General features: G+C 39.4%; 3 protein-coding genes across 3 annotated transcripts; all 3 read left to right on the top strand.

The window, feature by feature from the left end:
• The first annotated feature begins 6,003 nt into the window (after window positions 1–6,003).
• LOC115756488 (glycolate oxidase) lies at window positions 6,004–9,854 on the top strand. The gene is made up of 12 exons (XM_030696299.2): window positions 6,004–6,147; window positions 6,722–6,896; window positions 7,025–7,149; window positions 7,445–7,491; window positions 7,753–7,830; window positions 7,942–8,066; window positions 8,192–8,258; window positions 8,367–8,429; window positions 8,809–8,878; window positions 8,968–9,068; window positions 9,199–9,303; window positions 9,447–9,854. The coding sequence occupies exons 2-12, from the start codon at window positions 6,760–6,762 to the stop codon at window positions 9,636–9,638; spliced, it is 1,110 nt and encodes a 369-aa protein (XP_030552159.1). The 5' UTR covers window positions 6,004–6,147; window positions 6,722–6,759; the 3' UTR covers window positions 9,639–9,854.
• A 1,521-nt stretch (window positions 9,855–11,375) lies between these two features.
• On the top strand, window positions 11,376–16,577 carry LOC115756482 (UDP-glycosyltransferase TURAN). The gene is made up of 17 exons (XM_030696287.2): window positions 11,376–11,591; window positions 11,949–11,982; window positions 12,521–12,576; window positions 12,703–12,843; window positions 13,069–13,217; window positions 13,297–13,386; window positions 13,488–13,554; window positions 13,708–13,771; window positions 13,861–13,975; window positions 14,357–14,523; window positions 14,600–14,710; window positions 14,788–14,849; window positions 14,933–14,985; window positions 15,091–15,166; window positions 15,397–15,525; window positions 15,803–15,869; window positions 16,153–16,577. The coding sequence occupies exons 1-16, from the start codon at window positions 11,499–11,501 to the stop codon at window positions 15,824–15,826; spliced, it is 1,431 nt and encodes a 476-aa protein (XP_030552147.1). The 5' UTR covers window positions 11,376–11,498; the 3' UTR covers window positions 15,827–15,869; window positions 16,153–16,577.
• A 627-nt stretch (window positions 16,578–17,204) lies between these two features.
• On the top strand, window positions 17,205–22,087 carry LOC115756483 (bystin). The gene is made up of 10 exons (XM_030696288.2): window positions 17,205–17,654; window positions 17,745–17,871; window positions 17,949–18,000; window positions 18,111–18,438; window positions 18,751–18,830; window positions 19,435–19,482; window positions 20,544–20,690; window positions 21,105–21,177; window positions 21,251–21,323; window positions 21,553–22,087. The coding sequence occupies exons 1-10, from the start codon at window positions 17,328–17,330 to the stop codon at window positions 21,630–21,632; spliced, it is 1,335 nt and encodes a 444-aa protein (XP_030552148.1). The 5' UTR covers window positions 17,205–17,327; the 3' UTR covers window positions 21,633–22,087.
• Window positions 22,088–25,577: the final 3,490 nt, after the last annotated feature.

Raw genomic sequence — 25,577 nt, 5'->3', positions numbered from 1 at the left:
TTGTCTCGAACAATGGAAACATCACGTGACTCCAATCAAATTTATAAAAAAAAATGTCTTCGCTGCGATGAAAGATCTTTCACCTAGAAGCATCGAGCTTTTGGATTTAATTTTTTAAACGGGCTCTTGTAGCGACTCCGAGAAAGTAAATAAATAGCAAAACAATAAACAAGACGATAAAGTAAAGTGCGATAAAGTAAATGCTTGGTAAGATAAATTGCGGAGCAAAAGATAAGTGTTTGATTGTTGATTAATTGGTCCCTTTACAAAGAGTAGTCTCCGACTATTTATAAACTAGTATACGGTGAAATCGTCTCTTGCGGTTTCTTCGCGTGCACCTTATATCGAAATTTTCGGATCTTCTTTAATAATTGCTCTCTTTATCCTTTAAGCGGTTTAAAACACGCTCCCAACTGCTCCACGTAACTGTGGCGCTATTTGATATCCTTCTTTCTTTCTTTACACGAGCTTTTGCCAACTTAATTGAGGTTCGAATAATATGTTTTTGTTCATACGCCCGCCCCAAGTTTATTTATCTCCCGATCGTGTCCCAAGATTAGATTTCCGAAGCCGATGGGGATATGTCTTCTTCTCCTCCTCGCTCTCATTTTGAAAATGAAGACTGCACATGTAGGAACAAATACACGTAGGTTGCGACGAACGCGCTCGGAGATGACAGCCAGACCCTTCAAAGGTCAAACCACCCACAATATTTTTCTCTTCTTTTCCCTTCCGCAACTCAAAATTTTGGGCCGGGGAGATGGGCCAGTCCTAAACCTGGCAGGCACTAGCGGAGCAGTCATGGGCCTCATGGGCTTGTTTGTAATTTCGGCCCGTTATTCGGCTGCGTCGGGCTCACAGATATGAACAGACAAAAAAAAACAAAACAAAACAAAACAAAACAAAACCGAGACAAAAATGAAAATGGCAAGCCGAGCCTTCCCGCCGGAGAAGGCATTTTTTGTGACGGACACGACGTGTAACAATGCCGTGTACCGTAGGCTAGCAATCGAAAAGTGAGGTGTATACACATTAGGCCATCAAGTAAAATGAGATTCATTACACATGGAACATCATGTTGTTATTGCCACGATGCATATCCCTCACATGACATGCTTCCTCCTGCTATACCGGGCCGAGATCAAATTTTGAGGATATATCTAATAAATCTTGTTTGCATAATCTTTTCCTAGAGATTCGGTTCCCATAAGTAAGAGGACTTCTTACATCCTCGGCAAAGTCTGTTTCGCAATAACAAAGAATCCATCATATCATTTTATGAATCCGTGTCACAATGAACAAGTAAATACCGATAACATACCTCGCCTTGACCAATTACATAGCTCTTCTCTTTAAAAATATCGAATTCATACTTGAACATTAACTTTGGAGACCGCTTTGCATCTTCACATTACTCATGTATCCCTATTTACCTAAATGCATTTTAAAAAAAAATCCATCCGGAAATCCTAAATTCCCCGCTCACTCAAAACGCTCAAACCAACGGAAAAAAGAAAAGAAAAACACTTGAATTCTAAATAAGATGTTAGATTGAGTTTGCAAGGAGGGGCGATTTGATTTACGTAGGGTCCTAATTATAGATGTGTGAATGACATTTGCAAAGCAAAGGTACATATATTTTTTTGGGTACTTGCTAATATTTTCTTACCTTCACACGTCTTTAGCTTGATGGCAGGTCTTTTTTAAAACAGGTATGGATATAGGCGTGGGCAGTGGCTTTCCAAGCCACCCTTAAGACATTCATCTATCTCTGTTAATGAGTTAAAGGGGAAAATACAACTAAAGACTTTAAGTGCCTTCATTTTCTCAAATAAGGGATTGAAGTAAACTTTGTTTCAAATAAAGAACCTGAAATATCATTATTTTATCAAATAAAGGCATGAAGTGAATTTTGTGTCAAATAAAGACTTGAAGTGGCAATGAAGTCTCAAAAAAAGGCCTAATCTCAAGGCCGACAGGGTCGCTGGCGCCTCGGCGATGGAGCAAGAGAACCCTCCCTCTTGTATTAGCTCTTTTTTTTCAATTTTTCAATTTATTTTTAATTTTTAAAAAGGAAAAAAAAGGAAAAAAAGTCAAAAAATCAAAAAGTAGAAATGACGAAAATATCCTTTGGATCAGACACTTTTTTGAGACTCCATGGCCACTTTAAGCCTTTATTTGAAATTATTATGCCATTTCAAGCCCTTATTTAAAAAAACTGAGAGTACTTTAGGCCCTTGTTTGAAATTTTTCCATGAGTTAATGAAAGAGGGCTCTTCTGTGGAACAAAATCAAAAGAAGAAAATTATGTTTTCCACACATTATCATCCAAGTTTGTCTGCTGTCAAAAGAGGTTCATCATCAAAAAGAATTTCTTGAAAGAACTAAAAAAGCTTCTCCGAAAGGATTCTTGCATTTTATTTTTTAGGTTCCATAGAAATTAGACAGATAGGATTATTTGTGTTTTAATATTAGTTTTCCCCACGGATATTTGTATTATTATAACAAAAACTTTTAAATTTGATGTCCACTTGAAATTTACTAAAATATCCTTAAAGTCACTTCGATTCTAATACAAAAAAAATAAAAAAATCTACATTGGTAACTTCATGAATTTGAGTGGTTTTTTCAGTGCGTAATTGCTTATGCGGTTCCACCGATAGAATAATTAAATATTAAATCTAGCCTTTATAGAATAGTTGGTAGTGATACCCTAAAATCTTACATGGTATCGAGTAGAAGGTCTTGAATTTGAACCTTTTCAAGCACCATTTCCCTCTCTAATTAAACTTTTCCACGACTAAGCATGAGAAATAGCAATGGAATGATTCAATATTCGTGTGGCTCACACATTTTAGTGTGCAAGTAATCGTGACTTCTAATGTGGTCTTGTTAGAAAAAGATAGAAACTCTAGAGATTAGAATTATGAGTAGCTTTACCCCAAAACGCCTTTGGAACCCATTCGAGTGACTTTTCCATCTCTCTTTTGCCCTAAGTCAATGGAAAATAAAAATAAAAATAATGAAATATTAGATTACTCATTAATCTAAAAGCTTAAGTTTTTTGAACAGTTTGCGGTGTTCCTTCAAAATATCACATAGTATCAGAGTAGGAAATCTTGAGTTCAAATCTTTTCAAGTCCCATTTGCCTCGATAATTAATTATTTCCACGGCTAAGTGTGACAAGGAGTAATGAAATAATTAAATATTCGTGTGGCTCAAGCATTTCAGTGTGTGAGTGGTCGTGACTTCTAATGTGGTATTGTTTGAAAAAGATAAAATCTCTAATGATTAGGATTAGGAGTAGCTTTACCCCTAAAAACGCTTTTGGAACCCATTTAGGTGATTTTTTCGTGTCTCTTTTGCCCTAAGTCAAAGGCAAGAAAGAAGAAAATGATTAAATGCTAAATTGCACATTCATCTAAAAGTTTAAGCTCTTAGAACAGTTGGTATTGATTCCCCAAAATCTTATATGGCATTAGAGCAAAAGGTCTTGAGTTCAAACTTTTCAAAAACCCATTTACCTCACTAATTAAATATTTCCACGACTAAGTGTGAGAAGGAGCAATGGAATAATTAAAAACTCGTGTGGCTCACGCATTTCAGCATGCGAGTGGTCGTGACTTCTAATGTGGTCTTGTTTGAAAAAGATAGAATCTCTAATGAGTAGGATTAGGAGTAGCTTTACCCCGAAATGCCTTTGGAACCCGTTCAAGTGATTTTTCTGTGTCTCTTTTACCCTAAGTCAAAGACAAAAAGTAAAAAAAAATCATTGAATGTCCCTCAAAATCTCACATTGTATCAAAGCATGAGGTCTTAAGTTTAAATTTTTTCAAGCCCCATTTGCCTCTCTAATTAACTATTTTCACGACTAAGCGTGAGAATGAGCAATGGAGTAATTAAATATTCGTGTGGTTCATGCATTTCACTATATGAGTGGTCGTTCCTTCTAACGTGGTCTTGTCTTAAAAAGATAGAATCTTTAACAATTAGGGTTAGGAGTAGCTTTACCCCAAAACACCTTTGGAACTCATTCAGGTGATTTTTCCGTGTCTTTTTTACCCTAAGTCAAGGGAAAAAAGAAAAAATTAATTAAATATTAAACTATGCCTTCATCTAAAATCTTAAGCTCTTAGAATAGTTGGTAGTGATCCCCTAAAATTTCACAAGGTATTAGAGGAGGAAGTCATGAGTTCAAATCTTTTCAGACCCCATTTACCTCTCTAATTAAATATTTCCACGACTAAGTGTCCATTAAATATTCGTGTGGTTTACGCATTTCAACGTGCGAATGATCATGACTTTTAATGTGGTCTTACGATTAGGATTAGGAGTAGCTTTACCCCGAAATGCCATTGGAATCCATTATGGTGATTTTTTCGTGCCTCTTTTACCCTAAGTTAAAGGCAAAAAGAAAAAAAAATTAAATATTAAATCACGCATTCATATAAAAGCTCAAGCTCTTAGAATAGTTAGCAGTGGTCCCCCAATATCTCACATGATATTAGAGTTGGAGATCCCGAGTTCAAATCTTTCCAAACCCCTCGTGTGGTTGGTCTAAAAAAAATAGAATATCTTTTGAATAGGATTAAGAGTAGCTTTACCCCGAAACTTCTTTGGAACCCATTCCAATTGACAATGGTACTCCAAAATCTCACATGTCATTAGAATAGGAGTCTTGAGTTCAAATTTTTTAAGCCTCATTTGCCTCTTTAATTAAATGTTTTCTCGATTAAGAGTGAGAAGGAGTAATGGAATAATTAAATATGTGTGTGGCTCACGCATTTTAGCGTGCAAGTGGTCATGACTTCTAATGTGGCTTTGATAGTGTACACACACAGGTCCTTAGTGATGAAGGCCATTTAGGACAATCTTTTAATTTGATCATTTAGTTCTAAACTTTTTGCATCGGTATCAACCGAGTCCATCCAACCAATTTTGACCAAAAATAGCTGATATGAATGTTGGCGTCGACATGGATTTTCTTAATAGCATTTTGATTTTGCTTTATAATTTTTTGGTTTCTCTCTTCTCTATTCTATTTTTTGTTTTTTTCGAGGGTAGGCAAGAGACTATGCCGACCCTCGCCTATGGTCAAATGAACTCAATTAATATCAATGCAATATGTTTATAACTAAATTTGTCTCTTAAAACATTTAGGACTATATTAGTACCAATGCAATAGGTTTAACATGATTTTAGTACTTTTCCTTGCTAATTTTAATAATCAACCTATTACCCCAGGTGGAGCCCAAGCGATGTCCGTCGGTGGTTGCGCGATCCTAGGCGGCCCTTGTCGGGGTTCACTCGACCCCTAGCGGCCTCGACCCACGATCGCGGCGCTAGATCCGGCTCACCGATGGCTATAACCCTAGGATTTGGATTTTTTTAATTATTTTTATTTAAAAATAAATATAGTAGAATGTCTCTTTGTAAATTTGTTTTGTCAAACATTAGTTAGTCCAAAGTTGTTTTTGAAAGCGTTTTTTTTTTTCCAAAAGCCATTTGCATTTTCCCAAAGCCTCTTAAGCTAAAAATATTTGCATTCTCCAAAAGCTCATTTCCAAAGTTGAACCAAACCCATTATAACATAAACTATTGCCTCCAGTTTTATGAGGATATTACGCCAAATTATCAGACCCTCTCATGAATTCTTATCCACATAAGCATCAGTACGTGCAAGACAATCTCTAAAACAAAAGCTCAGACTGGATTCCTTTCATTTCAAATTTTTCCTGGTCATCGTTCCATTCTCGAAGAAAACCAGGAACGATTTCATCAATTTTTTTGCCAACGTTTTTTCGTTTTTCCTTTCGGAGACATGGATGATAATGAAGGAAGAAAACTGAGAAACACACAACGGACGTGTGGTGGAGGGAAGCCCAATCGCCTTTGTTTGGATTTGGCTTCCAATGCTCACCTCCAATTGCTCATCCACTTTTGGGACTCGTAATTCACCATCGCTTGCTCATAAACTCGGACTTATAAGGCAATGCATCGACCCCACCGTTCTTGTCTCCTTCCTATCCATATTTATTATTGGCTTCACGTACGTTCTCCATTCGCTCTCTTTCTCACCCCACTCGAACTCATCCTCTGCCGCTGGGTTCCCTGATTCTGCATGCGCTAGCTCTGCATATCCGAAGGTACTCTGCCCTCAGCTCGTTCCTCTCTTCTGGTGTTCTTGACGTGACGAGTTTGTTCTTGATGCGGCCACACGCACCTGACCGTTTTGTGTTCGTTTCGTTTTCTAGTCTGAACTTAAGGAACATCATGTTCTTGCCGATTATGGATATTGATATGCCGCATAGTTGCTGGTTGCTACCCTTTTCTTGCTTTCTAGATAAGGATGTCGACAAAGTTTATCTTGTAAAAGCTACAATCAGTATCTGTTTAACATGGTCAAGTGCTTATGAGTTGCGAAAGAGACACTATATCCGATAGGTTTTTCCCTTTTAGAGCAGCTTGCAAGGACTAACTGAACTAACCTGTGTTTATGGGTGACTTCTCAACGGTTTGATGAGGCTGATACGATTCTAGGTCCGTACAGCCTGATTGCAGCAATTGATATTCGTAGGAAACTTTCTTGTGCTTGTGAGTAACTTTTCAATGGTTTGATGTTACGACGATAAGGCTAGGTGCACATTACTTGATGGATGCGGATTAGTGATTAGTCTTCTTTGGAACCTGATGTGAAATGCTTACTGACAACTTATGCAGATTTTTTTGAGATTACCCCTTAACGGTTGGCTCCAAAGATGGAGATCACAAATGTCAACGAGTATCAGGCCATCGCGAAGCAGAAGTTGCCCAAGATGGTCTACGACTATTATGCGTCAGGAGCAGAGGACCAGTGGACTCTTCATGAGAACCAATATGCTTTCTCAAAAATCTTGTGAGTTCTCTATGCTTTGGTGGTTATGAGTTGGCCCTGCCAGTACCAAATTTCATTCCTGTCTTATTACAACAGTATACCTTCCTAAGTGACAAGATTTTAGGCTCTAAAATTCTAGTGATGCGCAGGTTCCGACCCCGTATTCTGATTGATGTGAGCAAGATAGATATGGCTACCACTGTCCTGGGATTCAAGATATCAATGCCTATCATGATTGCCCCAACAGCCATGCAGAAGATGGCTCATCCTGAAGGTGTTTGATCTTTTATCTATGTCGACATAGTTTGATCTTTCTTTATCTTAAAACGCAAAAGTGAGCGCAGGGCATGCTAATCACCTTTTCCCTTTTCAGTGTACAGACGATATTGCAAATTAAACTTGCAAAAGTGATCTTTTATCTACATCGACGTAGTTTGATCTTGTTTCTCGTAGTAGAAGAAGAAACAAGTCTAATCCTTTATAATAAAGCTTGCAATTTGCTATTAGATCTTTGCTTACACCACAGAGAATTAGACTTCTTGCCTGATGGTTTTCTGATATCTATCCAGGGGAGTATGCAACAGCAAGAGCTGCATCAGCAGCTGGAACTATTATGGTAAAGTTTCTTGCACTTTAGCTCCAATTTCAATAGGTCTACTGAGTACGGCTCTGTCAAAATTGGCAGTAACTCTTTGTAGATAATACTTTCAAGTATTGTAAATACATGAAATCTTTTTGCCATCTTTTTGGTGTTTGTCAAATGATGAGGTCTTGATAATTACCGAAGCCTATTCTGAATCGGCTAACAATTGTGTTTCTAGGATACTTTGATATGTATCATGTTGTTTCGCTTATAAAATCTTCACATTTGTGTCAGACATTATCTTCGTGGGCTACTTCTAGTGTTGAAGAAGTTGCTTCCACCGGACCTGGCATCCGCTTTTTCCAGCTTTATGTAAGCTGAACATGCGTACCTTTTCTATTCCTAACAGATCAGGTTGATCTTGCTCTTTGAAGATTTGAGTGGTCTTATGCTAACAATTGATCGTTGTGTTCATGAAATAAGGTTTACAAAGACAGGAATGTAGTAGCTCAGCTTGTGAGGAGAGCTGAAAGAGCTGGCTTCAAGGCCATTGCACTCACTGTTGATACCCCTAGGCTTGGCCGCAGAGAAGCTGACATCAAGAACAGGTGCATCTCTAACTACCTACATAAGAAATTAGTTGCTTGATTATCAGGTTCGATGTGTCTTTTGTGAATTCCACAGCAAAGAGGGGATGTATTGGATTAGAGCAGGTCTGATTGGCTCCTTACAGGTTTACACTGCCACCATTCTTGACATTGAAGAACTTCGAAGGTCTAAACCTTGGAAAGATGGACAAGGTGAGTAATAAATCTCATTCCGCTAATTCATACTCGGTAAAAGCCTGATTTCCCTAACGATTCACTTATCTGTTTGTGTTTGTTTCCATGTTATTTTTTCCCTTGCAGAGTGATGACTCCGGACTTGCTTCATATGTTGCCGGTCAAATTGATCGCACTCTGAGCTGGAAGGTAAGCTTATGCAAATTGAATGGAGTCTTTTTTGCTTTGTAAGTCGTTGATTAATGTGCTGTAGTAGTAATCAATTGGTCATGACGGCCTCTTTGAAAAAACAATTTCAGCTCATACTCATGGACTCAGATAGAACATAAAACAGAAGGCACTATTGTCATCTCAATCCGTTCCACAATGTTGCCTGAACTGAGAAATTGATACTGGTTACTTTTTAATCAATCTTTTGCTTGAAAAGCGAATATCTGTTCCATCCTTGCTCCGTTGCTATTCCGCATGACAATGATACGAAATGAAAATTCTTAAGAACTGGGTTTGAATGGAGGTTCTTCATCTTTTCTTCCACACGATTCAAGCTTCTATAATGGGGTTTGTGTAGGACGTGAAGTGGCTTCAGACTATTACCTCACTGCCCATCCTGGTGAAGGGGGTGCTTACGGCTGAGGATGGTGAGGACACTGAGACTGACCAAAGTGGGGCTGATCCATTTTGATGAGACTGCCGAGCAAATTGAACTTCTCTAACTTTGTCTGTGCAGCTCGGCTCTCCATACAAGCTGGAGCAGCTGGCATCATCGTGTCCAATCACGGTGCTCGGCAACTGGACTATGTTCCTGCCACCATCATGGCTCTAGAAGAGGTAAGGGTACCTTAAATCATTTCCTTTTAGACTTGTCCTGATAAGCCAAGGCCAACTCCAACATGCCTGAGCAAGTTTTGATTCCGTCATCAACCTCTTCTCATTTGAAAAAATTGTGATGTTGAGTCAGGTTGTCAAAGCTGCGCAAGGAAGGGTGCCTGTGTTCCTGGATGGCGGTGTTCGTCGTGGAACTGATGTTTTCAAAGCATTGGCACTTGGAGCCTCTGGCATATTTGTAAGTTCTGTAACTCTGCATATATTCAATATGGAAGTTAAGGGATCATCTTTGCTGCGTCCCTAGCTAGCTCCTAATCCATGAATCTACCAGCACCACGTGCTTCGCTAAACTCGGACTCATCTTTTGAGCTCCCTTTTCAGATTGGACGCCCCGTCGTGTTCTCACTGGCTGCGGAAGGCGAGGCTGGCGTGAGAAAGGTGCTTCAGATGCTGCGTGAGGAGTTCGAGCTGACCATGGCACTGAGCGGTTGCCGCTCTCTCAAAGAGATCACTCGCGACCACATCGTGACCGAATGGGACGTCCCTCGCATCCGCCCAGCGCCCCGGTTATAGACGCGATCTCATCAGCCGAGCAAGCGCAGCACGCTGAGAGACCCCCGGGGGGAACGATATAGTATCGCAAGCGCCTGCCTTTTTTACTATGGACAAACACATGTTCCGTTTCGCTCAATCATGGCCGTGTTTGAAGATTTCTAAGCTAATGTAAACCATGGCGACTGGTTATTATTTCGTGGCTATCTGCTCCGTGCTGTATATTGTGTTACAATCGGAATATGGCCCAACTTATTCCGTGGTTGCTCATCAATATCGGTTCTCTTGTTCTTTACCATCTGAAATTCTGCTGCAGCATCACAACTGCACAGCATGCCAATCCGAAAGAAGAAAACGAACTCAGATCACGGACAACGAGAGATCGCCGATTCGATTGTGTCATAGACTTCTTTTGCTACGTGAAATAGCGTCAGATAGTCATAGAGAAACGTCGTAATCCTTTTGATAAAGAAATTGAAGCAAAAGTATAAGTTATGTCAAATCAATTCAGGCATTTGCATTTCTCCCTAGCTTAAGTCGGTATCTAATTCAGAAATTTGTACGTACATAGTCGTACTCTTTGTGCTGATGTGGGTTAAGAATATTAAGGTTAAATGGAAGACGCCGCCGAATTTTTTATTTTTTTTTAAAAAAATGAATTGATGTTTTAATAAAAAACGAAAAAAAATCCTTGCTAAAGGAGAGAAATCTAAAATTATGTGAATATTATTGATCATCCTTAAAAAAAACGTAATAAACACCTTTTATAAGGTGTTATCCTAACCCTAGTACAATTAGGAATCAAAATATCAAAAAAAAATTACAAAATCCAAATAAAATTAACCAAAAATACTAAAAAAAAAAAACCCACTAGACATTCCCCAAACAATTTAGCTAAAGAATGAGTATTGATCTATTCCGCCATTTTTAAATATAATCAACCACCTCCCTTTTTTTTTTAAACTTTTTTTTCCCTATTATTTTTTTTTTTTTTTAATCATCCCCAGAACGCATCACTAATGGCATCCGCATCAGAGATTATTAGTGATATCTACAAGATCCCTAAACGAATTTAATGATACATAAATCCGTTGAATTGAATTTAGAAACCGTACGTATTTGCCAAAAAAAAGGAAAAAAATTAAGGAAGTTGTCGGAGCAAGTAATAGTATGGTCTTATTGGTGAAATAAATGAACCATGGATGCGAAAATGAAGTTGAAGGTTTTCGACAAAAAAAAAAAAAAATTGGTTGGAGGTTAAATATGTGAATTCTCCTTCCGAAAATCATAAACAAAAAGAAAGAGCGGACATTGATTTTTTAATATTCACAAAACTTTTAAAAATTATTAATGAAAGAACGACGACTTTTAATGGCTAACCATTTCAATGGATAATAACACAAATGATTTCTAAACTTTATGTTAATGTGCAATACATACTTATAATTTGTATTATGTGGTCCTTGAATTTTGATCAAATATGTAACGTTATCCCTAAATTTTTAATTTGTTTAATGTGGCCTTTGAATAATTAAATAATGTTTAATGTAGTTCTTGGACTAGATAAACATATTTAATACTTAATGGGACCACATAAAAGTCTAAAGATTGTAATGGATAAATAAAAAATTCAAGGACGATATTGCATGTTGAATTAAAATTAAGAAATTATTTGTGTTACTTTTCCTTGGACTCCACTAAGCTAAATTAAAAAGAAAAGGAAATTTCAAGTTAAATCACCCAACAAGACAAATCAGTGCGGTAACATCTCCGGTCCTTTGCCACCGGTGTTCCAATCCTTCCCTCGCTTCACTCGAAAGTTCATCGCCTCTGTCGGGTCTCGAGATCGAATCATCCGTTGCGAGGCATTGGGCAAAAAGGATGGGCGGAAGAGGTAGAGCTTGCGTGGTCGTCTTGGGTGATTTCGGTCGGAGTCCTCGGATGCAATATCACGCCCTTTCCCTTGCTCGTCAGGTCCGTCCATCCTCTTTCTCGGGGGCTTTGTTCTTTTTCTTTTCCTTTTTTTTTACACCCGTGAATTTTTCGTGGTCCTGCGCTCAATCAGTCTCGAGAACAGCCCAAAACATGGGCTCATATATGTCGAGATTCTCGCTGTGGATTGGATGCGATGTCGATCTTACTTCCATGACGCTGCTTGACTGCTTGAGGCGGTGGAATATCGTTTGTAGCCTTCGCGGCGTTAGCTTTGCTATTGCCCATCTGATTCTTTAGTGTCGTTTGGGATGTCTGCTTACCTCTGCTTGCTCAATTTCTTACGTGCCCGGTGTCTGATTTTCTGCACTATTCATTCGTGAGCTGGGTGTTTCGCAGGCATCTTTGGAGGTCGATGTTGTTGCGTACGGAGGTAGGCTTCTTCTGTTGATGGCTATGACGATACTGGTAGCTCGAGAGTTTGGTTGTTGGTCTATCCCATGATAACTCCATGCTCTTTTTGAAAAGTATCTGCATTGTCAATTTGCTAACCCAGGGTGTTATTAAGATTAGTACAGTACTTGAGGACGCCAAGTATGAAAGTTCAATTTTTTGCAGCATCATAAAATATTATTCAGGGTGAATTCATCGTGTGGCGATTTCTTACCCTATTGAAACGGATGCGTTTTATTTGAGCTTTGATTCAACCACTTCATCCAGAAATGAAATGCCCATTTAGCTTGTGGGCATGAAATTGGAAGAAAATAAGTTAAATACGAGCACTAGATGTGATTGAAGAGAACAATTTCTGGAGTTTGCTGACATGGGTGTACGATCATATGTTGGACTGATCTATTATACTATGCTTATGTTCTTTTACAATGAGTGAGAATGTCAATCTTTAACTTCCTTTTTCATAAAAGAATCTGTTCAGAATATCCGTTTGTCCATAATCGTTTCTTCATGGACAGGTTCTGAGCCACATAAGGCAGTTCTAGAGCACGAGTCTATTCATATCCATACCATGGTACATGTTAGAATTTATTTCTATATGCTGATACCAAATACCGGCTTCCAATAAGGAAGTAAGGACAAAATCATACTACTTATGATGGGGTCGTTTTATGTGATTATATATTGTGTCTGGTTCCAGGTGCAATGGCCGAGAGTTATGCAGGGTTGGCCAAAGATATTGCGTCCGTTGATGCTTGTGATGAAGCCGATATATCAGTTTATCATGCTTCTTTGGTTTTTATGCATCAAAGCACCTGCTCCTGATGTTTTTCTTGTGCAGGTGATTTTCGATTTTTTTAAAGAGAAAAAACAGATTTGGTACTTATTTGGGTTGTAAGTCTCCGTGTGTAAAATGCTTCTTTTGCAAGCCATATCTGAGGATTTTTTGTGGTTTTACAAATGGTTCTGTCGCAAGGCATTTCAGATTTATAATTGGTGATCTATTCTGTTGAATTACTGCTTGGTAGAGCCGTTTCTGAACTTATTGTATGACTGGCTTTTACAGAATCCACCTTCAGTTCCAACCTTGACGGCTGTCGCATGGGCCAGCTGGATAAGGCGTTCAGCATTTATCATCGATTGGCATAATTTTGGATACACTTTACTGGCTTTGTCTCTGGGTAGAAGTAACCTATTTGTGGTGGTATACTGCTGGTATATATAGAATTATCTCACAGAATTCTGCTTAAAGGAGCTCTCTCATGCATAAGATCTCAGTTTTCTGTCTTGATAGGTTTGAGAAACACTATGGGAAGATGGCAGACGGTTCATTTTGCGTTACGAGAGCAATGCAACATGAATTAGCTCAGAATTGGGGAATTAAGTAAGATGGTCAGAGAAACATTTGAAAATTGTCAGATTGTGAAGTCATGAGTTATATTCTTGAGCCTGCTAATAGTCCTTAGTTTCCACTTCTGTTTATAGAGCAGCAGTTTTGTATGATCAGCCTCCTGAATTTTTCCATCCTGCTGCCCTTAAGGAAAAGCACGAGGTGATGCGCCCTTTTGTTGGTTTTTCCCCGGGACGTTTATTGGGTTCTTTTGAATTTTATCAAACTGAATAGATCACTTGACTATTAGATAAATGTAGCTGTTCAATAGATCAGTTAAAAGTTACTGAACAGATAGCTATTGGATCATTGTAGTTATTTTGCAGATTGGATAAAAATTTCCAGTTGCCCCTTGGTGTGCGGGACTGTTTTAGCTGTGGTAACATCTTCTGTCAAGGGAATGCTTACTTGTCTTTTTTTAGATTTAATGTCAGTGCATTGGTTTTACGCTCTTCGATTTGCTTGCAGAAACTACCACGGGAGGAGACTCTACCTCAGATGAGACCCTACTTACCACTCTAGTTGGCTCCAATATTTGTGTGAAGGCAAACAGGCCTGCCCTTATCGTCAGTAGTACAAGCTGGTACATCACTCTTTTTAATTTTGGTCAGCCTTTTTACCTATATACTGAAGGGCATTTTGAGACCTTTGCCGTAAATATCCTTTGTTTGTTTATTGCTTCACATTACATCTTTTGTTTGTTTTCATGGAAACTATTTAGCTGTCTAAACAAGAAACAAGCACACATATCTTCTTGCGCATGCATACAAACACCCTCATGACTAAGAAATGTGCGTGTGTGCACTCTCCTGATGGAGTTGAGAATAATTCTGAAGATTAGATCTTTTTGAGCATGATGTTGGGTTGCATTGCTCCATTTCTTGCTGTAATTTGTCCCCCATGTTTTTTTACCACTACAGCTATGAGGAAAGATAACCAATTTCAATATGGCTTTTCATTGCAGGACGTCAGATGAAGACTTTGGCATCCTCTTGGAAGCAGCAGTTATGTATGATAGAAGAGTTGCTGCAATTTTAAATGAAGACGACTGTACTGACCAAGAGGTTCTCTGGACGGAGATGCACCACGGAAAGAAATACCTCTACCCCAGGTTGTTATTTGTGATTACAGGTAAGGGCAAATCTAGTTCTTTATGAGACATGAGTCTGTCATTTTGGCTTTTTTAATCTTTGAAGAATTTATACAGGTAAAGGACCTGACAAAGAAAAGTACGAACAGAAGATAAGAAAGTTGAATCTTAAACGTGTGGCATTTAGGACCATGTGGCTCTCAGCAGAAGATTATCCATTGCTCCTAGGTATCTGTTGAAGTACCTTATTGATCTGCCAAGCTTCGTTAGTTTGTTGATCTTTCTAATTTTCCCCTCAATTTCAGGATCAGCAGATCTTGGCGTGTGCTTGCATACTTCTTCATCTGGCTTGGATCTTCCAATGAAGGTCTGATCTACAGTGTGTAGGAGTTACACCATTTACAATACCTCCTTTCATGGAATCATCCTTTTGTTTTGTTCCTATGTCAGGTTGTGGACATGTTTGGTTGCGGACTGCCTGTGTGCGCTGTTTCGTACTCATGGTAGACCCACTGGCCTACCTTCTGTTGCAGAATTTGGTTTGTGTCGTATTGTACACAATGGTTGTCATGTCTTTTTGTAAAAATTTTCTATGACTGGTTTTGAAGCATTAAAGAGCTAGTGAAAGTTGAGAAAAATGGCCTTCTCTTCTCGTCATCTTCAGAGCTAGCTGACGAACTTTTGGTATGCCCTGAAATCTTGTTTTAATTTTTATCCAAGGATGAATTACGTTTCATTAATTATTATGTACCATAAGCTTGATATATTTGGGGCATTTCGAGACTAAGATAACTACAAAATTCTCTATCGGCATTGATATTTCAAATTGACAGACAACTTACTAATTTCTGTTCTGATACATACTCTTTGTTTGATTATGCGAGACTATGTTTCGTTCCTTTGAATCTGTGCAGATGCTGTTCAAGGGGTTTCCAGATGATTGTGATGCATTGAAGTCGCTGAGGGATGGTGCACAGGAAACAGGAGCCTCTTCAAGGTGGGCTACCGAATGGGAAGAACATGCCAAGCCATTCTTATTGGAGGCAAGTGCACTTTCTTCACTTAGGATTGCATACTCACTGAGTTAGGTAATGGTCGTGATTAAAATTTCTCAAGCGATCTTTCCGAACTTCAGAGGATCTTATATCGTCTTTGCATCACTGCATGGTTTGTTGTCGCATTAATCATCATTATTGGGGCACTAATAATCCAGACTATGCCCTCTTGTGCTCTCTACTCTCTTTTTCCCACTGGAGAGTCTTCGATGCTTGTTAAATAAATGACCCATGTCTCAGAACTTTCGGGCTTAATTAATTGCAGGTTATTTCTCGGAAGAATGAGTGATTCCCTGCTCTTCTGAATTGCAATGCCAATTTGCTTTGTCTAGGTAATGATAGTATTCTCAACGATCATATTTTGCCCAGTGGTTTATCGCTATAATTGCTGATTCATGTGTTAGGAATCGCAGAAGTGGAGGTCATATCTATTTTTACTGTGGAGGACTGAATTGTACTCGACTGTTCAGCATTAGGGTTTATGTTTTGTTCGTCTGTGCGCTTGCCGCTTGTGTGTGTGTGTGTGTTGATGATCGCTATTGTTTTGGCTGGATATATGCTTATGTGACATTTTAAGGGTGGTCTAATATAAAATTTGACCGGTTCTATCTACAGCATTCAGCAGCCAGAGTCCACTCGAGAAGGGAAGTTGCATGGCCGAGTCATTTCTGGTTTCAAACCATTTAGTCTGTCAGATCAAACAGCCGGAGGATTCTTTAGCTTGAAACGCAGATGGGTTCATCAGCCAAGGCGGAAAAGCACTCCTCTGTCCCACTAGCTTTGGATGTCCTGCCATCTGTTTTTCTGGGGTTTTGGTCTCCTTTGATGCATCTTTACTAGGACTGTAAACAGCCTTGCTGATTGTTTCGTTACTCTATGGACAGCGCTACCGAAACAATCATGGGATGGGAAAGTGGTTTTACTTTGTTTCAATTTGTAAAATCACCGACACATGACTGATCTTTAACTCCATACAGAACATTACGACGGGTCGTTTGATTTGATTAAGGTTTTGATAATTATATTGTCTGGACACCACACGTGGAAATGGCCCACAAAAACAAAAGGACGATATGTTGAAGGCTGATGCTGTCCAACTCTCCCATCGGGCCCACCATGCTTGCAAGATATTGTCCGTTTGGAGTGCAGTACAAGGCTCGCCAACTCTTCACGGTATTTTTCACGATTTTGTTCCTCCGAGAGCCGCCCATATAATCTCGGAAAAACACATCTTGCAAGTTTAGAAGGTCTAAGGTCATATAAATCATCCTAAGGCCCACTTCCTAAGCCATGTGGGACAAGGATGCCACAGATTTGGCTCAAACTTTTTCCCCTGTAATTAAATTGGATAATCGGTCAAGTTAACAAATTGTGGGCAGAAAAGCTTGTTGTTTTTTCTTAGATTTATTGGATTTGTCGCTAAAATGTCAGTATTAAATTCAAAACCCGGCACGTCTAAACCTGTCTTTTCATTTTTTTTTTAATACGGTAACTCTTCCTAAATAATGTAAAAGAAAAGCAAATTCATGGTTTGGTTTTTATAAAGAAAACTGGAAAGAGACAAAACGAAGAAGACAGAAATGTCTATTTGATTTTGTGAATTGTCTCGCATCCTGCCCAACAAAACAGCGAATGAAAAGGCCCATGCACGGGGGAGCCCAGCCCAATATCACGCTCCCGCGCCATCAATCCCAGTCGGGGGTTTAGGGTTTTCTTCTGCGTCTGTTGCCACCACCGTTCTGCTCCCGACCCAGCTCCGACCGCCGACACATCTCCTCCTTCCTCCTACGATGGCCAAGAAGAGAACGAGGCATCAGAATCCACAACCCTTTCTCGCTGACGACAATGAAACCGTCGTCTCGTCCAAGAAGCAGGCGAAACCCGCGAAAAAGCACCAAAAAGAGGAGAAGCTCATATCCTCCGGCATAAGCTCGAAGATACTGAAAGAGGCTCTGATTCAGCAGAAGGAGGTCGAGGATGAAGCCGATGAGCTACAGAACCCTAACTTCTCGCGCCAGTCCTTGGGAGATCAGAGCCAGTTTGCGGAACAAGAGGAGGAGGACGTCGATGATTTCGCCGGGTTCTCCGAGACTCAAAGTCAATTTGGCAATTATGAGGTGCGTTCGATGTGAATTCTACTTACCTTTTTTTATTGTGAAATTCGAACTTGAATGTTCGGGAAATTTGATTCCTTTGGATTTTTTTAGGAGGAGATTGATGAGGATGATGAGAAACTGCTCGAGGCTTTCTTTACGAAAGATGCCGGTCCCCAACGCACGCTTGCTGACCTTATTGTTGAGAAAATAAAGGAAAAGGATGCCACCGTTGCTTCAGGTTCTTCTAAATTTCTGTGTTCGCTGAATCACTAAATTGAGTATGTTTGGTTCTAAGACGTTGTTTCGGTACTGCAGAAGCTCGACCGCTACCTAAGCTGGATAACTCCATCATTAATTTGTATAAGGGGTAACTAATAGCACTTCTTGATTTTGTTTATTTCGAATCTGTAATCTGTGACTATGTTAGCGGGTCTGGCAATGGTCGTGATGGATGAATGCTGCTTACACAATGTGCAGAGTTGGTGAGTACCTTAGCAAATATACAGCAGGAAAGATGCCAAAAGCTTTTAAGCACATTCCCTCGACGCAGATGTGGGAGGAGGTTCTTTACCTCACCGAACCCGAGAAGTGGTCCCCAAATGCAATGTATCAGGCCACCAGAATTTTTGCTTCCAATTTGGGTGCAAGGAAGGCAGAGCGGTTTTACAAGCTTGTCTTGCTTCCTCGAGTGAGGGAAGACATCCGGAAGAATAAGAGACTTCATTTTGCTTTATATCAATCTCTAAAGAAGTCCCTCTACAAGCCTGCTGCGTTCAACAAGGGTATTTTGTTTCCATTGTGTGAGGTATGTGATAACAGAAACTCTCGCTCATGTCCCCATACTTGGCTTTTTCCTTGGTTTTTACATAGCCTTAATATGCTACAAAAGTTTACTTGTGCTCTAATGTAATTAATCTATTGAAGTCAGTTTTGACTCACTCTCTGATCGTGATTGCATGTACTGCTCACTTGCTCTATTGATAATGTTGCTATTTGCTATAGAGATAGAGTTGTTTATCATTTTTCTCTAATACATTAATTGGGAGTCCTTCATCACGCTTTGCCTTTTTTTTGCGCCAAACACCATGCTTCACTGACAAGGTAACAACTTGTGCAGTCGGGGACATGTAGTCTAAGAGAAGCTGTCATTTTGGGGAGCATACTTCAGAAAGTCTCTATCCCAATGCTTCACTCAAGGTATGTGGTAATTCATAATTTGTGTAACATCATAGCCAGTGGCCATATACTTCTATAGTGTGTTGTAGGGAATGAGAATGTCAAAGTGTCTGCCAACTGCCACACACTGCACGAGAAAATGAGTAGTCTGGTCGTGGCGAGACTTGTAATGGCTGTTTTGTGGCATTGTCATGTTTCGTGGTGTAATTGTTTATTTTAAAATCATAAACTCTCAAAAGCGGTAACCTTTATTGGTTGTTCTAAGGATGGATTTTTCTAGTTGCTCTCCTTTCCCTTCCAATAATTTGGCTTAGAAATGTTCAATTCTGATATGTTGGAGTTAGGGGAAGAACATGTGCAGTGTCAGTTGTTTGGCAAATGATCCTCCTAGTTAAAGTTGGTGAGCATGTCTCTTCAAGGTTTCGCACGTACTTCCATTTGAATCTAAGATGTATGACTAATTTGTTCTATCTTCTTGTAAATTATATTTGTTCGGGTAGTGTACGTGCATGAGTTGTGCCTTCTTTTAGTTGCTAGTTTCTTAGAACTCGACGTGCTCTTACTTAGCACTTTCGCTTCTTCTTTTAGGTGTTTGGTCTGACTAAACCTTTAATTGGATTTGCAGTGTTGCTCTATTGAAACTCGCAGAGATGGATTATTGTGGCACCACAAGGTATAGTTTCCCCCTTTTTCCAAATAGTTGAATGCATAGAACATACTTAATCATGTAATCTGAGCTTATGTATGTTTTACTCAGATCTGTAACTATATGTAAAATAACACTTTGATTATACTTTAGTCAAAGTTCTAATATGGCAGTAGTCGATCCAGTGAGACACGACAAGCTCTTGAATACTGACATCTATTTCATTTAACATGCATGTCTTTCAAGATAGACTTGCTTTTCTAATAGCAACTTGAGTTAGTAGTAGTTGAGCCAAAATTCACGTATGTTGATTTTATGAAAGCTCTAAATGAAAGATGGAACTTGATGTAGATGGGGAAGTTTCAACTAGCGAGGTTGTCGATCAAATCACGCTTTGTTACTTTTCTGTGCTGACATTAGTCCACCCCAATGTACCATATCCCTGGACCTATCCTCTACCTTCATGTTTGGGTCATTGGTTATGTAGTTGAGTCGGAAAATAATCTGTTATTTAACTTGTTCCTCCATTTTGTAAAGCCGAATACTTGATAATTATCGGTTTTCTGAAAGCATAGTTAGCCAATCTCAGAACGTTCCGAGGTCAGAATGGTGGAGAAAGCGGATGAATTATTTATATCTGTCTTATCCAATTCTGCGCTTGTAGATGCATGATATACCTCATAATTTGATGGGTAGATTGATCTGGCAGGATATGTATTTGCCTTGGTTCTTTTTAATAATGGGAAGGGTCTGGTTGAAATTGCAGTTGTTACTGGCGAATGTTATAACTTTTCGGAGTTGGTATATTTTACGAGAATCACATCTAGGCCTATCTCCTTTAGTAATTCCCATGTCTGTTACTGCTGTTGAAATTATCTCAGATTGTTTTGCCTGGTCAAAGAAGAACGAGCCATCAGCGCACTCTATGGAACTAAATTTATCGTACTTACGCACAATATCTCAATTTCTTAAAGATGTGTAGAAGCGGAAAAGTTCATGAAATGCTTATGTGGATTAGTTTTTCCTGGGAGCTCCAATCATTTTTTTTGTCACATTTCAAGATTTATTGGTTCTGTATCTTGGTGCAGTTATTTTATAAAGCTTCTCCTTGACAAGAAATATGGATTGCCATACCGTGTTGTCGATGCTTTGGTCGCTCATTTTATGAGATTCTTGGATGACTCGAGGGTGATGCCCGTCATATGGCACCAGTCACTTCTTGCCTTTGTGCAAAGGTGAGTATGGCTGTTTATTGTTATACATTGTTCTCCAGTTCTTTCTTTAGATGCCTTATAAGATTGACTTGCTATCGGCTTGCCGTCCTTTGGTGGGGGTGATATTCTTTGTGTACTCCCCTACTTCTCTGTCTGGGGCTTGTGCTTGAATCATTACTCTGAGAGAGAGGGAGAAAGGGAGACCTGCTACCGTCTTGCTGTCCTTTGGTGGGTGGGAGAGAGGGAGGGAGGAAGACCTGCTACTGTCTTTCCGTCCTCTGTTGTGTGTGAGAGAGGGAGGGAGGGAGACTTGCAACCGTCTTGCCGTCCTTTGGTGGGCGGGAGAGAGGGAGGGAGACGGACCTGCTACCGTCTTGCTGTCCTTTGGTGGGCTTCTTGTTGTTTGCATTTGACATTGTGTTGTTAAAAACGCAGGTACAAAAATGAACTGCGGAAGGAAGATAAAGATAATCTGAGGAGGCTGCTTGAAAAGCAGAGACATTATTTGGTAAGAACTTCTTTTGGCGCTTGTCTTCAACCAAAGCACGGTGTTGTTGATCACTTTGATCCTTTGACTGCAGGTTACTCCTGAAATCAGTAGGGAGTTGAACAATAGTCGCAATCGTGGAGAGAAAGATGACCCTATGATGATATATATCCTTCTTGTTGGATGAAGCCCTTCTTTTTTCCATTTTTTCCCTTTAATATTCTCTTGTGTGCTCTATGATGATATTGGTGATAGTTATGCCGTTTTTTCTCCTAGATGTGTGATTTCTAGCTAGGTACATGACTGGGAGTTTAAGTTTTGTTACAATACTGTGTCCTTAGCCATGGCAATTGTGATGACAATTTAGAATTCTATTCTTCCTTGACTTTTAAATACCTATGCCAGTGTCAGTGATTAATAAGACAATTGATGAAGACAGATTTGACATTCCTGAAGTGCCCATGGAGGAAGATTGAAGGGTTACCTTTTGCCCTTTTGCTTCTGTCCTTTGTTGGTATGATGTAGCTGATGCTGCAATTCTTCACGGCCATTGAAGGATTTTCTTCGGGAATCAATCAGTACAGTCCAAGAATCTCTTTCCAGCATGGCCGTGGATGTTCAAATATAGTCAATACTTAATGCAATTCTCCACTACGATCTTTAGTGTTAGATTATTTTGGTCATGGGAATCCATGTTGACGATTTACCATGGTGGTTGTACCGAAAATATATCTTTGGCATTGGAAAACCTATCCTTAATATAGAGGCTTTTTTGAACTGTAGTTGAGTGGTATGCAGACATCCTTGTGCCATGGGATTTTCACAGTTTGATATGCATCGGATGTACAGAGATGTTTCGATGTCTATTTAATTGTCAGACGCACAGATACAGTGGATAAATCAGTTTTGGAATGCATTCATAATGTGTTGTTAATTCAATTTTTAATATTTTATGATGTAAAAAACATGTGGTTTTGCTTTGAAATCACGTGACAAACCAGTGCATTGTCCTTGTGTTTTAGCAGCTTCTATTTGTTCCTAGTGCTGTGCTGCTGCACTATTGCGGAAATTGCAGAGGTCGGTCCTTGTAATGAAATATAAGGTCGTTCCAATGCACTTTGAACTTGTTAGATTCTGGTCTTTGTTATGCGTGATAAATGCTTGATGTGATTTCTCCTCCTCCTGGGCAGATATATAATGTTGTCCCTGTTAAAAATATGCTTCTAGGTAGCTCTTCTGCCTCAAATCATTTGTTCGATGGTAAAGAATTGGTGAGGCCAGAACTATGTCTTCTTTCCTTGGTCCTAGAATCACCTGCAGCATACGTGTCCTGCTGAATGAAGTCCAGAGCTCCAGACGTGTGATACACGTAATTTGTGATACTCCACCTCTGAATTAGGTTCCATGTTGCTACTCTTTTGTCGGATACGAGCTGTTGATTCAAATCCCTTTTGTCGATTGGCCCGTGGAGGGTCGGCAAGTTGGCCACTTTCCTTCTGTGGTTGATCCAGCATTCTAGGATATCTTTTTGTTTGGATTAACCGAAAGCAGCTGCCCAACGTAGCTCGTGGGCGCGTGGGCCAACTTCAGTTGTGGGTGACAACGGTGGAACGCATATCGTGTTGTTTTCTTTTGGTACATCGCCTGGAAAATATGAAGTTGCCTGCTCAATGGTTAACTTGACTAATCCATTTTTGTATCTTTCCGCGACGAGGGTCCAATTTAGTCTCGCCAGGAGGAGTGCGCTTCGCATTTTCTCTGTAGCTTCTTGGGTAACCTGTTCAATTACCTCTTTCATACTCAAACCTCACTGATACATCAACTTCATCTCCTGAAGGAAAGGGGTCCCATCGCAGCACCGAAATCGCCGATGTTCGCTCATATGGTCAACATGACTTTCGAATTATTTTGCCCCCTATCCATTTGGTTTCTCTGATGACGGAGAGATCACATAGACAGACGAAGCCCTTGGTGATGGATGGAGGCAAACGTTGGCCTAGCATTGCTTGAAAAGCCAATCGATGTTCCCACGTGAGAGGGTAAGACCTGCAAATGCAATCAAAGGGTGGTGTTTATTACATGGCTCAAGAACAGCAAACGTGCGAAATGTTGGCCTACGAGTGTTGATAAGTGAAGGATTATGTCATCGGCAAGAATAGCTGAGACGTTAGATCTGACGTATGGACCACGTACTAAACATGGGAGTCATAAGCGTTCGTTTCCTAGGGCAAGGGAAGAAATGCTTAGCAGAGGATTTAAGGGGGTCGCGTTATTCGCAGCTCTGAATGCTCCTCTCTTGTCAAATCCAACTTTTGTTCAAACGACCTAAATCCCCGCAAATCCGGCTGAAGACTTTTCCGTATTCCTGGTGGAAGTTCACGAAGAAGAATACTCTAGTGGAAACCAAAGGAACTCTCGTTTCTTTTTCTTTCGGCTAGCCTGCTTGAGATTCTACCCACGAAAGCGATTCCCTAGTAAAAGAAGATTAAAAAAAGTTCGGTATAGATTAATGGTTCACCGTCGTTTGGATGAAACAGATTCTATTTTCAAAGTCATATCGTTTCATATTCATAATAACCATGTGACGAGAAGACATGATAATTTTAAAGATTCGAAAAAGCGGGTATGTTTGCGGATTACGCTATCCATGTTTATCTTTATTTATATTGCATTACCATGAGGGTTATGTTTGTGATCCCCACGGATCCATGTGATGACTAGGGCAAACCTATGGAGACTGATCGAGTCGAAATATTCCAATTTAGTATGTCGGAAGAGAAATGTTGAGGGTGGACGAAAATGGGAGACTATGATATTGTGTTGCATGCAAATATCATTGGCCTAGAATAGTAGATGCTAAATGAAAGAATAGCCAATCCAATCACCAGCTTTCAAGGTGCATAGGTCACAACTGGTAGAATATAAGATTGTCACTCTCTTATGTGGAGAGTGACAGACGTTAATTATGTCATTGACGTTGTCTGATTATTGGGTAAAAGCAGCTGCGGTTGGGAAAAACTTTACAGGAAGCCAGTAGCGTATGGGCAAATAGATCAAAACTCCCATGTTTAGTGAGCACCATGCGAACCAATGAAGAGACTGATCTCTTTCACTTGCACGAAGGGACTGATGCTGCGTTGGACCAGAGTAGTATAGACAGATGATGATGCTTCTCAATTGGCAATTAATGCAGTCGTTTGGAAAAGCTAATGCTTGTTTGTTTAGGCTCTTAAAAAAACATGGTGAATTGGGCGGTTTGAGTAGGTTGACTGGTTCTTGCACTTCAAATAACAGTTTATTGATTGATGAATAGTCGCCTTATATTATCTTAGGAACTCATCTGCATATATTGCGTCATCTTGCTCGTCACGGTCCATGAATTGTTTGGCCTTGTCCATCGTTTCATTCCCATTTTATAATGTATATTCTATTTTCTCTCCTTCTTCCTTTTTTATTTTTATTTTATTTATTTTTTGGCTCCAGTTGCTTTTGACCCTTTTGAATCGCACGTGGACAACCTAGGCAACTATCCAACCAAAATCAACCTAGAAGTCTCCTTTAATAATTGAACATATGCGGACACCTGCCGGTTTGAGCACCGCGAGATGCATCTCTTCCCTGCAGCTTAAGATCATCATACAGCTTTCTTTTGGATTTGCGTTCACGTTCTCTCCACCGAAGTCTTGCTCTTTCACGTGGCTGTCAACGGGAATTTCTCATTCTAAAGAGAGTTAAAAGAGTTTTGAAGTGTACAAAGAGAAAGAAGTTTGAGATTTTATGGCCCTGGATTCAATCTATCTGAGTAGATTCCGTACATTCGATATGAGTATGTCAATGTACTTAAAAAAAACAAAGCTAAAAAGTACGTATCCATAAGATGATCCAAGGAATCATACGTTGTCGAAATTACTTTTTAATTTCGATAAGATGTTCATCTACACGTAACTATATTCAGATGTTGTCACGTCTCTTTGTTGGTTGTTGTGCTTAAATTGGGAAAAGTGTCAAAAAAGTCCTAAACCTATTGCATTTAATATCAATTCAATCCTAAACCTTTTTTTGATGCCAATTCAATCCTAAACCTATTGTAGTGGTGCCAATTAAGTACTAAACATTTATATTATTAGTCATAAACCTTTACAATAGCCAATTTAGTCCTAAAATTTTGCATTAATAGTCAATTTATAGAAATCACTGATGAACAACATATATTTTAAAATAATTTTGAAAAAAACCCAAAAAATGCTTTAAAATTATTTAAAATATTAAAATAATATTAAAAAAATCCAAGTTAGCGCTAGCCGTGCCATGTAGGACAATTGATGTCCACGTCAGCAATTTTTGATCAAAATTGGCCGAATTAACTCAATTGGTATAAATATAAAAGATTTAAGACTGAATTGGCAATAATACAAAAGGTT

Source organism: Rhodamnia argentea, chromosome 2 (assembly GCF_020921035.1).
Source record: "Rhodamnia argentea isolate NSW1041297 chromosome 2, ASM2092103v1, whole genome shotgun sequence".
Classification (NCBI taxonomy): Eukaryota; Viridiplantae; Streptophyta; class Magnoliopsida; order Myrtales; family Myrtaceae; genus Rhodamnia; species Rhodamnia argentea.
Note: the sequence above shows the minus strand (reverse complement) of the source record. Positions and strands in the feature narration are given on the sequence as shown.